The following is a 13,714-nucleotide window of genomic DNA, read 5'->3' on the forward strand; positions in this document are numbered from 1 at the left end:
AAAAAAAAAAAAAAAAAAACAAAAAAACCCAATAGGCTGAATTATTTTAACAGGGATTCCTTAAATCCAAATTTTAAATTTTGGGGTATTTGGGGTGGTGCTAGAGATTGAACCCAAGGTCTGCCCCTGAACCACATCCCCTGCCCAAGGCCCTTTTTGTACATGAATTGTGTTTATGATGAACTTCTCACAATTATATTTCACTTTCCTTTTGTTTTCCATTGACATTTTTTCCCCCGGGGGGTCTAACGCATGCTAGGCAAGTGGTCTAGCTTGTCATAGAGCTACATCCCTGTCCCGTATTTTTATCTAAATGTTTGTTGGAAACCCCAGAACTGTAAGAAATAACTATAAGAGTGAGCCTTCTTGTCTTGTTTCTGATGCTAATGGGAACAGGTATGGAGTTACCTTAATAACTTTTTCTAATATAGTTTTAGTCTTTAAATTCCAAAGTGAAGGCAGTTATATGGTATGTGCAAAGAAAGCACTATACCTTTTTATCTCCCCTAGTGGTGCTGGGGATTGAATCCAAGGGTGCTTTACAACTGAGCCACATGCCCAGCCCTTTTCATTTGATAGGGTGTCACTAAGTCGCTAAGGGCATAGCAAAGATGCTATGATCCTCCTGCCTCAACCTCTCACGTCACTGGGATTACAGGAATGCACCACCATGCATGACTTTTAATCAACTGAAAGTTTTACATGAATTATCAAACCCCTTATATTAAGATATTTATTCCCATTCCCCATTTTTTTGTTATAATCATTACAGCCTTTTTTTGTTTTTGGTGGTGGTGATGGGATTGAATCCAGGGATAGTCTACCAAAGTTGCTAAGGCTGACTTTGAACTTGGGATCTTCCTGCCTCAGTCTACAAGCCACTGGGATTACAGATGTGTGCCACACACAAAAAAGGATCCCAGCCCTTTTTATGAGACACAGGGTCTGCCTAAATTGTCGAGGTTGGCCTTAAACTTGTGATCTCCTTTCTCAGTTTCCTGAATAGCTGAGATTACTTCCCATTGTATTTCAGGTTCCTAGGGCTGGGGTTGTGGCTCAGTGGTAGAGCACTTGCCTAGCACATGAGGCACTGGGTTCAATATTCAGCACCACATAAAAATAATGATATTGTGATTGTGTCCACCTACAACTAAAGAAAAAATTTAAAAAAATGGTTCTTAAGTTGGGGGGAGGCAGGGAAAGGAAAAGAGTTATCACTGGGTACTAAGTTAGAGTTAGGAGCCAGAAGTTCTGGTGTGCTACTGCAGAACAGGATGGTTTTAGATAATAAGGTGCAGTGTATTTCAAAAAGCTAGAAAGGAATTTGAGTTTTCACCATAAAGAAATGATATATGAGGAAATGGATATGTTTAATTTGATTTAAATCTTACACAGTGTATAGGTATGTAACTGAAGCACCACATACCCTGTTGATAGTACAATTTTTATGCTTTTTATGTATCAGTTAAATAAATTTGATGTTAAAAAAGGAAAAGAAACCTCCAGTTATGTTGGTATGTAAAAAAGCTGTTGGTCATTATGTTTTAGTTTGCTAACTTTGCTTTTCAGTAATTTTTTCAGTTAATTTTTTTTATTGGTAAGACCAGGGATTGAACCTGGGTGCTTAATCACTAAGCCATATCCCCATTCCCTTTTTTTTTAATATTAAAATCTTCTATTTTTACAGACACATTTGATTCATTGTACACAAATGGGGTAACAACTTTTCATTTCTATGGTTGTACACAATGTAGATTCATACCACTCATGTAATCATACATATGCATAGGGTAATACTGTCTGTTTCATTCTACTTTATGTCCCCCACCCCATTTTCCTCTATACTATCCAAAGTTCATTCTTCTCTCCCTGCCACCCCACCTGCACCTGCTCTCTTAAAAGTTTCTTATTGGTGCATTATAATTATACATAATAGAATCCATTGTGACATTCATATATACATAAGGTAATTGGTCAATTTCATTGAGATATCCCTATTCCCTTTCCTTGTTCTCTAGCTTCCACATGAGAGGAAACATGATCATTTGCATCTGTTATTTCACTTAACATGATGTTCTCAAGTTACATCTTCCTGCAAGGGGCATCATTTTGTTCTTTGTGGCTGAATAAAACCACATTGTGTGTAGACCACATTTTTTTTATCCACTCCTCTGTTGAGACCTAGGCTGGTTCCATGACTTGACTCTCATAGGCTCACGCTCTCGAGGCTGTTGAGGGCCTTGGGGAGACTAACCATTTTCATGGTTCCCACAATGCTCTGCCCGCCTGGCCCAGCCTCAGAGCTCCTGCTGGTCTCCAATCCCCAGTCCTCGGCTGAGCCAGCAGCCTTCACACAGGATTCTCCCATCCCTGCCTGTGGCTGGGTCCTTTTGGGTGACCAGCAGGATAGAGCAACAGGTGCTACTGATCTTGCCTCCTACACTTGTTGCTGATCCAGATGGCCCCTGGCTTCCTCTGCAGTCACTGTCCTCTTGAATGCACTTCCCTTCTTTACTTAAGGATAGTGCGTGAGGCATTTTGGGTGACGGGGGGTGGGGGCAGGGGGACCATGTTCATTTTCATAACAGCTCATTTTTCTGCAAAGTCTGCATTTTTCTTCTTGGAAGGGTCTCTTCATTCTTCATCTGTACTTACCAACTCGTGACAAGATGCTAGTGTGACTATGATTCCTTTCACAGATTGCTATTCCCAGTAACGTGAAGCTAAGACATTGGTTTCAGTGGTCTCTGTCCATAGATGGCCAGTTTCATTGCCCTGGGCCCACGGTGAGGCAGAACCTCATGGCAGAAGAGTGTGGTGAAGGAAAGCAGCTCAGAATATGGCCATAGGGAAGGAAGGTCTTAGATAATTTTTTTTTTTGTGGGGGGGGGATTGAACTCAGGGGCACTCGGGGCCACTGAGTCACATCCCTAGCCCTATTTTGTATTTTATTTGGAAACATGGTCTCATTGAGTTGCTTAGCACCTTGCTTTTGCCAAGACTGGCTTTGAACTTGAGATCCTCCTGCCTCAGCCTTCTGTGTCACTGGGATTACAGGTATGCACCACCGCATCTGGCTAGTTTTTTGGTACTGGGTGGGGAATGAGAGAATAAGGGGGAACTTTAGAATATGTAGAAGGAAATGAGAGGGAGGGGGGCATATGAAAAATGGAATGAGACAGACATCATGACCCTATGTACATGTGTGATTACACAAATGGTATGAATCTACATTGTGTACAACCATAAAAATGAAATGATGCACCCCATTTGTGTATAATTAATCAAAATGCAGACTGTAAAAAATTAAAAGCTAAATAAAAAAGTAAAAAATATATGTTAGTTATAGATGGACACAATACCTTTACTATTTTTAAAAAAAGTTTTTAGTGTCAATGGACCTTTATTGTATGTATTTATATGTGGTGCTGAGAATTGAACCCAGTGCTTCACACATGCTAGGCAAGTGCTCTTCCACTGAGCCACAACTTCAGTCCCTTTTTTATTTTATTTATTTTTTGTGGTGCTGGGGATTGAACCCACGGCCTTGTGCATGCAAGACAAGCACTCTACCTACTGAGCTATATCCCAGCCCTCATTTTTGTATTTTTGAGACAGGTTCTCACCAAGTTGTTTAGGGACTCATTAAGTTGCTGAGGCTGGCTTTGAACTTGTGATCCTCCTGCCTCAGCATCCTGAGTTGCTGGGAGGACAGGTGTGTGCCACTCTACCTGGCTGCTTCAGTTAATTCTTAAGACATTTTCCAGATATACTCCCATCCATGAATATAATATTAATCTGTACCTTCATTCAATTCAGTTGAATTGATAAGCACTTTAAGATAACAGTAAATAACAGTGATTACAAAAATTTGTCTTATCCCTTTTCTATGGAAAGTATCATTTCTACAGTGCTAGAGATCAAAACTGGGGCCTTGTGCATGCATGGTAGGCAAGCACTGTTGCATTGAGTTCGGTATTTTTTATTTTGAGACAGGGTCTTGCTAAATTGCCCAAGATGGGCTTGAACTTGTGATCTTCCTGCCTCAGTTTCCCAAGAAGCTGGGAACAGGTATGTGCCACCACACCTGGCTTTGTTACCTGGATATTTTATTATTTCTACGGTACTAGAAATTGAACCCAGGGGTGCTCTACCACTGAGCTACGTCCCCAGCACACACCATCTCCCACCACCCCCCGGACACATACCTTTTTTCCTCATTTTGAGGTAGGATCTAGCCACGTTTTTTAGACTGGTCCCAATCCTCCTGCCTCACTGAGGCTCCCAAGTCGCTAGGATGACAGGCAGGCACCAATGTGCTGGCTGATATTTTATTTTTTGTGTGTGTCATAAAATTGCACATCTAAAAATGAACTTAAAAATGGTTCTTCAGTTTAGGGCTTCATAAACAGAAAGTGAAAGTCCTACGCTAGATTTTATAGATAGGCTCTAAGTTTGTGAAAGTCGTTTTCTACCACAGTTTCAGCTGCAAAAATCACTGAGGTTGGTAACATTAAGCAAGCAGATAATTGAGTGTTTGTTCAAGACACGGTTCCAGGTTTGAGGGATACAGTTATGAGCCCAAGACGGAGTTCACATTGTAGTCCAGGGACAGACAAAGTACCTCACACAGTATGGTAGGTGGTAAGTAAAATGGAAAACAGAAAGCAAGGGAGATGGACAGGGTCCATGTAGGGAAGGACACTTTTTTTTTTATATATTTTTTAGATGTTGATAGACCTTATTTTATTCATTTATTTATATGTGGTGCTGAGAATCGAACCCAGTGCCTCACACATGCTAGGCAAGCGCTCTACCACTGAGCCACAACCCCAGCCCAGGAAGGACACTTTTAAATGGTGATTGGAGCCAGGCTCCCTGAGAAAGTGGCATTGGAACAAAGACTTGAAAGAGATAAAAGATACAGGGGAGTTGACTGGTCCAGGTCCAGGGAATAAGTGAAAAGGTCCTGAGGTGTGAAGGTGCGTGGCAATCCACAAAGTAACAAAAGCAGAGAAAGCAGAGGGGAAGTAGAAAGGGGAGAGGGGGTATGAGGTAGAGCAGACTTCCCAGGGCTCTGACTGTCATTGTCAGGGCTTTGGCTTTTACTGAGACAGGGAATTCTTAGAGTAATGGCAATGTATGGTTTAGAAGCATCTCTCCAGGCTGGGTATGGTGGCACCTGTGTATAATCCTCGCGACTCTGAAGGTTAAGGCAGGAGGACTGCAAATCCTTGAGGTCAGTTTTAGCAGTTGAGTGACGACCTCAGCAGTTCAATAAGATCCCGTCTCAAATTAAAAAAAAAAAAAGGAATGGAGGATTGAAGATGTAGCTCAACGGTAAGCAGCCCCCCACACCCAACCCCAAGAATCTGGGTGCTGATAAAACAAAAGTTTGTATGTTGAGGGGTGGCTGGGAGAGTGGCTAGAATCAGAAGAAAAAAAAACTTCAATAAACTTAATCTAGCTGGAATTGGTGGCCCACACCTGTAATCCCAGTGACTCAGGAGGCCAAGACAGGAGGATTGTAAATTCAAAGCCAGCCTCAGGAAAAGTAAGGTGTTTAAACAACTCAGTAAGACTCTGTTTCTAAGTAAAATATAAAATAGGGCTGGGGACATGGCTCAGTGGTCAAGTGCCCCTGAGTTCAATCCCTGCTACCAAAAAAAACCCTTAATTCAGCCAAGGCATGGTGGTGCACACCTATACTCTCAGCAACTGGAGAGGCTGTGGTAGGAGGATCGCAAGTTTGAAGCCAGCCTCACCAACTTAGCAAGAACTTGTCTCAAAAAATAAAAAGGGCTTGGGATGTAGCTACATGGTAAAGTGCCCTTGGGTTCAATCCCTAATATTAGAAAAAAAAATTCAAGATCCAGAGTTGAATGTGCAGCTCAGTGGTATAGTGCTTAGTGCTGGCCTGTACAAGGACCTAGGTTCTAGCCCCAGGATCTCACACACACACACACACACACAATTTCAAGAACCTACAAGATCAGGGTTTTGTTTTCATGATTTGTAAAAGCATCTCTGAACACACTGTGAGATCAGGAAAATATCTCGGATACCACTGTTAAAAGGACAGGCCTTTCTTGCTTTTTCTGTAAAAAGCGTGGGGAAGGAGGCCATCTGATCTTCTGAATTGCTCCACAGCGTAGTTTCCCCCTAAGCCATACGGACATGAGCGCTCCATATGGTTTGAACCCACCAAGACCGAAAGTTGGTTTGTCTATTGTCTTCACTTCCATCTCCCTCCACTCTCCACCCTCCTGCACCAATAAAATGCGGATAGAAGATAGGAACCTTTTCTGTCTCACTGACCCTGGCTTACCAGCACCTCACTCAGGCACAGTCAGCCCTCAGCTAAACGTTAACACTGCACGTGGAACTGAGGTATCGTTACTAAGGGTTAATAGAGACATTTTTGGTTGTGACAGCTAGGGGATGCTATGGGAACCCCAGCAACCAGGATGCTGTCAAACATTCTGCAAGGCACAGGACAGCCTCCCAAAACAAAGAACGATCTGACCCAAACGCCAGTAGTGCTGTGGCTGAGACGGCCTGCCTTCCAGGAAATCGGCGAAAAGACAAAAGCACTGATTTGGCCAAGACTTTGGGATTTATATACTGGTGGAGGCTCCTGGGGATTGATTTTAGGAATGCTTTACTACTAAGCTCCATCCCCAGTCCTTTTTTTTTTTAAAGGTAGGTTGATGAATTGACCCGAAAGTATGAAAGTACAAATCCCTGAGCTCTGATTTGGGTGTGTTCCAACCCACCATAAAGCTGTTTGGAAATGTCTCTCCATTGGTCTGGATTTAGGTAACAAACCTCTGTCAGGAGCTGTAAGTGCATCAGAAGTCAGCATGAAGATCGATGCCAGCCACACCCCCTCAATCAAGGCACCCAGGGAAGAGTTAATAACCTGGATGGGCTGGTGGGATCATTTTTCCTAGGTAAGGCATACATTTTCACAAGATGTTCTATGCCATAGGGAACGGAGACCCAAGGAGGATCTGAATTCCCCAGACAAAAGTGTTGTAAGGCTGAGGCTCCCTTGACAAATACAAGACAGGGCACCACCCCCTCTAGGTTGCTCAACACCAGAAGGCTTGTGTGGAGGGTGGTGCTGGCCATCTGCACTTCCAGACAGAACTTGGTGCACCAGCATTTGCAGCAGTTACAGGTAAGGGGATCTCCTCCTTCACTAGAATGTTCTGGATGGATGGTCCTAGTGATGGACTTGGCTGTATTTGTTGCTGTTGCTTTTTCTACTGGACATGCTGGTTGGTTCTTTTTTTTTTTTTTTTTTTGGTTCTGGGGATGGAAACCTGGGGCACTCAACCACTGAGCCACATCCCCAGTCCTTTTTTGTATTTAGAGACAGGGTCTGAGTTGCCTAGTGGCTCACTTTTGCTGAGGCCGGCTTTGAACTTGCAATTTCCCTGTCTCAGCTTCCCAGGCTGCTGGGATTACAGGCATGTGCCATTGTACCTGGCAACATGCTGGTTCTTTGTTTGTTATTTCCACAATCCCAGAGTTCTGGGACTCGACCCCAGGCCTCCAGCATGAGAGTCAGGAACTCTACGAGATGAGCTAAATGGCCTGCTACATGCTGGTTCTTGAACCACATCTTTTCTGTTCATTAAGTCACAGCATTAAAGCCAGTTCCTTACGGCATCCCAATTTGATAATCTAGTCTTTTTGAAAACCTTTCTCAATACTCTGAGTTATTCTGGACTAGTTTGTGTGGTGCTAGGAACATACTATAGCCTTGCTGACACTGAAGCCTTTAGCAGGGTGATGCTCCATCAGCTGCATGCTCCAGACCTCCTGAGTTTATCTCCCCAGTCCTTTTTAATATATATATATATACATATATATATATATATATATATTTGAGACAGTCTCATCAAGCTGCAGACTGGCCTTGAACTTGTAAGCCCCTGCCTCAGCTTCTCCATTGCTGGGATTACAGGTGAGTGTCACTGTGCCCAGCTCAGGTCAGATTTTGGTTTAAGTGCTTGAAAGAAGCAAAAGAGCCTGTGGTGTCTCTCACATGACATCACATCCCATGTGGCTTTAGGAAGTCTTTTGTGTGAACTTTATCACCAGTGCTGGGGGAATAATAATTTAGGCTTCAGTATCTGAAGAGCAAATAAAAGAATTCCAACAAATTAGGACACATTTTCAACAAATATATACCCACCTGTAGTCCCAGCTCTCAGGAGGCTAAAGTAGGAGGATCTCAAGTTCAAGGTCAGACTGGGCAACTTAGCAAGAACATGTATCAGAACAAAATAAAGAAGGGCTGGGGATGTACCTCAGTGGTACAGCGCTTACCTAGCATGCATGAGGCCCAGGTTCAATCCCTAGGGCTGCCAAAATAATAATAATAATAATAATAATAAATTAATAGTTAATGTTATTACTATCACCATCCTGGGAGAATATGAAGCAGAGGACTTGAATACACATCACAGAAGATTTATATAAAAGTCTAAATAATCTGGCAAAAGTTATAAGTTTCATTAGTATTCAAAGAAATACAATTTAAAACAATGACATTCCATCAGATGGGCAGGGATTACAGATTGATAACAACCACAACTGATTAGGGTAGGGAAAACCAGCAGTCCAAACAGGTACAAATCCTTAGTATTAGAATTTCAAATCATTGTTTTTCTTTATATATTTTCAATGTTTCCATTAAAAAATAACAAATTTTTAACTTTACAATATGTCATATGCTACTGTCATTTGGATCACACATGTACACCTAAGTCTATCTTTATATTTACATATACACATATATACTCATAATTAAATGTTCTTATATCTGCCCTGGTTTAGGGCCATATCTTTTTGCTACCACCTTTCCTCTATATCAAACTACTATCAGGTCCTCCTAAAAGTGACATCATTTCCTTAACAAATCTTTTAGTGGATCCCATTATCAATACGATAAAGTGCAAGCTCCTCAGCATACAGTCAAGGCCTCCAAAATCTGGAGAACTGTTTTCAAGTTCTATACAATGCATTCTACACAATGTGCTTGTGGTATTTTGTGGCTATCTGTTTTGTTTCTCTACTGATTAATTTGCCAGGAACTCCTAAAATCTACCACTTCAGTGTATCCTCCAACTTGGTGCTTCTATAGTGTCTTTTTTTCAATCCTTTTACCAGGGATTGAATCTAGGAGTATTCTGCCACTGAGCTACATCCCCAGCCTTTTTATTTTGAAATAGGGTGTCACAAAGTTGCTGAGGCTGGCCTCCAACTTGTGATCCTCCTGCCTTAGACCCCTAGTAGCTGGGATTACAGGCCTGTGATTCTGCACCCCTATATCCAGGGCTTACTGTCATTATTGCATTTAGTACAGAGCCTGGAAATCATCTCTCTCCCTAGAATGTAAGCTGTAAGCCAGAACGAGTTCAGTGACTAGAATCCCTAACATTTAAATAGTTTTGTTCATTTTTTTATTCTGCTAGTACTGAGACTTTCATTTATTGTTTGAAATGTTCATTATTTGGTTTAGAAAAATGTTGGTGATTATACAGATATCACATCAAACCCCTGACTTTATTATACCTTTCCCTGTAAACCAATGTTCATCAAGTAAATCTCAGAAATGGAATATATCTAAATTTTATTTTAAAATAAATACTATTTCCTTAAAATCACTCATGGGAGCTGGGCATAGTGACATGCATCTGTAATCCAAGCAATTTAGGAGACTGACATAGAAGGATTACAAGCTCAAAGCTCGCCTGGCTGACAGTAAGACTCTGCCCCAAAATAAAAAATAAAAAAGGCTGGGAATGTGTTCAGTGGGGAACACCATCCCCCCCGCATCCTCCACCCCTGTACTGAGGACTGATCCCAGGGTGCTTTACCACTGAGCTGCATCCCCAGTCCTTTCCTTTTATTTTGAGAAAGGATCTCACTAAATTGCTCAGTCTGGCCTTCACCTTGAGATCCTCCTGCCTCAGTCGTCTGAGTCTCTGGGATTACCAGTGTGTGTGACCATGCCTGGTTCAAAACCACTGGTGTTTTAAGGAAAACAACTGAATGCAATGGCTGTAGGCTCTTCCAGAATGTAGGAACAATTTTCCAGAGAAGGCAATAGCTTCGAGACCTACTATAAAGAAAGGAAAGGAAGAAGGGAGGGAACTTACAATCTAAAAAAAAATTTTTTTTTTTGGTACTGGGGATTGAATCCAGGGGTGCTTTAACCATTGAGCCACATCCCCATTCCTTTTTATATTTCATTTTGAGACAGGGTCTCAAACTTTGCTAAGTTGCTGAGAGTGACTTTGAACTTGCGATCCTCCTGCCTCAGCGTCCTGAGCTGCTGGGATTACAGGCATGCACCACCACACAAGGCTGGGAATTTATAATCTAAATTTTAAAAATACAATTTGGCTTCGGTTTATGAATGTCACTATTTTGAGGATTCAACTGTATTTACTTGCAGGTGACACATAATCATGCTTATCTTAGTAGAAAAATTTTAGATGCCCCAGCAATGGCTGTATCTAAAGGAAACAAGTACCTGCTCTCCATCAGTAACAGCAGATCAAATGAACACATTCCTTGTCTATCTGGTACATCCAACACATTCCTATAAAGCTCTGTACAGCTTTCAAGTTAGAGTATTCGTCTACTGCTACACATAATCACTGCTTAATCACAAATATCTCTTCCCCTCAAATTGAGCCTTTAATGACCAAAAAAAAAAAAAAAATCTAAGGCAGCTTGAAGAGGGGCTGAGAGCAAACTGATAAATTAAAGGGTATACTAGGAAGAATAGAAAAATAATACCATTTACTCATAAAAATACTTCATTTTTATCTCAACAACTAGGTATGTTTAGTATATGTATATATATTTTATTTCCATCACAATTTTTACATATAATCCAAGTCTAAATAAACTGCCTTTTTTCTATTTAGATAGACTTAAAACCATAATAGAAGGTTTCATTCCTATAGTGAAATTATTGATCCAATGAAAGGATAATTAATTTAGAAATGGTGGTAGCTTCTGGAAGAAGAGGAAAAAAAAATGGAAAGACATAAACTCTTTAAATTTTTCAGCTTTTGCCAATGGAAGGGAAGGTACTGCCAAGGTAATAGGTATTGCTGGTCGGGCTCACAGTGGTCCAGGTAATTTTCCTATCTTGTTCTGAAAGAACAGACCCATGTAGATTTTATACTGTTGATCACCTAGTGAGGCCTTGGTGCTACAGGAGGAAATTCTCTATGAAAGCTGCAAGGGGCCGGGTACAGCCCAGTGGTAGAGAGCTTGCCTGAGGGGTGAAAAAGGCTGCACAAACTCAGTTGTTATTCAGTATCACATAAGCGTATAAAACACGTGATAAGGCTCTGTAGGGAAAGAACATTAGACCCAAGAAATAATGACTTCTCTCATCAGCTTAAGATTTGGAAGAACGTGTGGGGTGTGGTGCACACCTGTAATACCAGTGCCTTAAGAGGCTAAGGCAGCAGGATTCCAAGTCTGAGGTCAGCCTCCGTAACTTCATGAGACCCTATCTCAAAATTAAAAAAAAAAAAAAAGAAAGAAAGAAAGAAAATTGGGGACATAGCTCAGTGGTGAAATACGTTCAATCAACCCCTCTTTGAAACAAACCATTATGTCAGTTTTTCTTTACAAATAGCCATGTTACTACATGCCTTTTTTTGGGGGGGTGGGGGTGGGGGGGTTGGCTATGGACTGAACCAGGGGCTTGTGTGTGCTAAGCACATGTCCTACTGCTGAGCGATATCCCCAGCTGTTATAGGGATCTAATATCATGTAGAAAAACTATGGACCATGGAATGATGAAGCTATACCTTTGATCCTAGGAAAAACCAAGAAGTTAAATTATTTAAAAATGTACAAAACAGACATTCTTCTCAAGTTAACCAGGCTTCTACAAAGTACCTTTCAAATGATCCCATCTACTAAACAGCCACACAAGTGAGAACCAAGTTCAAGTTTCCAACACGCACTAAGCAGTGTTATTCAGCAGGGGCTGTGGATCCCCATGGCAGCGTGCAGGCCATCAGTCAGTCTGAGGTTGCTCTGGACTCTTCAGCGATGGACAAGCCTGTGAGCCTCTCATGTTCTACTTGGCTGAGAGGCTAGGTCTGAGCAAGTGAGTGCCAACAGCCTTTTACTCAAGAGGGCATTGTGTCGCTTCAGGTATACTATTATGTCTCCTTGCTTTTCAACAATTTCTTCTAGGCTTGAAATAGTCCTGCAAAAAAATCAAGAAATAAAGGGGTTACATGTATTCACCAATAGGCATTTATTTGTAAATGAGTCCTTACTAATTTTCAGTACAGTCTATTAGACGAGGCATGTTTTCTAAGATATTATAAGCCAGAGCAATACTTGGAAGTGAGATTCTTTCATGAGCAATTCTTTTTTGGGATACTGGGAATTGAACCCAGATGCCCTCTACCACTGAGTCCTCAACCCCACAAATTAAAATGGCATACAAGCTGGGTGCAGTGGCACACTCTTGTAATTCCAGGGACTCGGAGGCTCAGGCAGGAGAACTGCGAGTTGAAACTCAGCCTCAGCAACTTAGGGAGGCCCTAGGCAACTCAGTGAGACCCTGTCTCTAATAAAAATATAAAGAAGGGCTGGCAATGTGTCTTGGTGGTTAAGCACCCCTGGTACCAATAAAATAAAATACAATGGCACAGAAGAGTATTAAAAAAAAAAGAAAAAGAGCTGGGGATGCAGTTCAGTGGTCGAATGCTTTCCTTGCATGCCTGAGGCCCCGAGTTCAAAACAGTACTTCAAGGGGAAAAAAAATCCAACCCCTTCCCACACCACTCCTCTAGCCCATTTTGGTCTCACTGCTCAGAGATAACAGTTATAAAGTAATCAGAATTTCCTTTCATTAATTCTAGACATTAATACTAGGAATAATGATGGTGATAATAATTATAATAATGAAACAATGTGCCAGACTACTAAAAATTGCCTGCTCAAGATATTAAATATTTTAAAAAAATATCTTTATTTCCTTTATTTAGTTTTTTTTATGTGGTGCTGGGGATCAAACCCAGAGCCTCACACATGCTAGGAATTAGTGTACCACTGAGCCATAACCTCAGCCCCAAGAAATTAAATATTAATGGATGTGTTCTGCTCATATTTTCCCATGTGTTAAAATGAAAACATTTCTAGGGATGGTAAGTGAAATATTCAAGGTGAAAACTACTATGCATAAAATGATCCCATGTGAACAAACAAAAAAAATTGTGCTTATAAATAATATGGGCACGGGTATAAGTGATTTATTTTTTGTGGTGCTGGGGACTGAATTCAGGGTCTTGAACATGCTAGGCAAACACTCCATCACTGAGCTATATTCTCAGACTCTGAATCTCAATTCTGACTTAGCACTCACTGACTGTGTGACCTTAGTAAGTTACCTGAAGTCTCTGGTCTTAGACATTAACACAAAAACAAACATTTAATACTTAATCATTTCTCTACTCCCTTCCTTTTTTGGGGGGGAGGGGAATGTGGCTTCAACCCAGAGCCTCATGCATGCTAAACAAGCACTCGACCACTGAGCTACACCCCCAGTCCTTTTAATTTGTATTAGGGAGACAGGGTCTTGCTAAGTTGCCCAGGTTAGCCTCAAACTTGCAATCCTCTTGCCTCAGCCTCCTGAGGGCCTGGGATTATAGGC

The 13,714-nt window shown here is 41.4% G+C and overlaps 1 protein-coding gene across 1 annotated transcript in view; it reads right to left on the reverse strand.

Moving 5' to 3' along the window:
• Nucleotides 1–9,422: 9,422 nt before the first annotated feature.
• TMEM192 (transmembrane protein 192) overlaps nt 9,423–13,714 on the reverse strand; it is a 34,805-nt gene continuing 30,513 nt past the window's right edge. Inside the window, exon 6 of the mRNA XM_079143382.1 lies at nt 9,423–12,259. Coding sequence (XP_078999508.1) covers nt 12,121–12,259 — 139 coding nt within the window. The 3' untranslated portion in view covers nt 9,423–12,120. The remainder of the gene's footprint in view (nt 12,260–13,714) is intronic.

The sequence above is a fragment of the Sciurus vulgaris genome, assembly GCF_902686455.1.
Source record: "Sciurus vulgaris genome assembly, chromosome: 5".
NCBI lineage: Eukaryota > Metazoa > Chordata > Mammalia > Rodentia > Sciuridae > Sciurus > Sciurus vulgaris.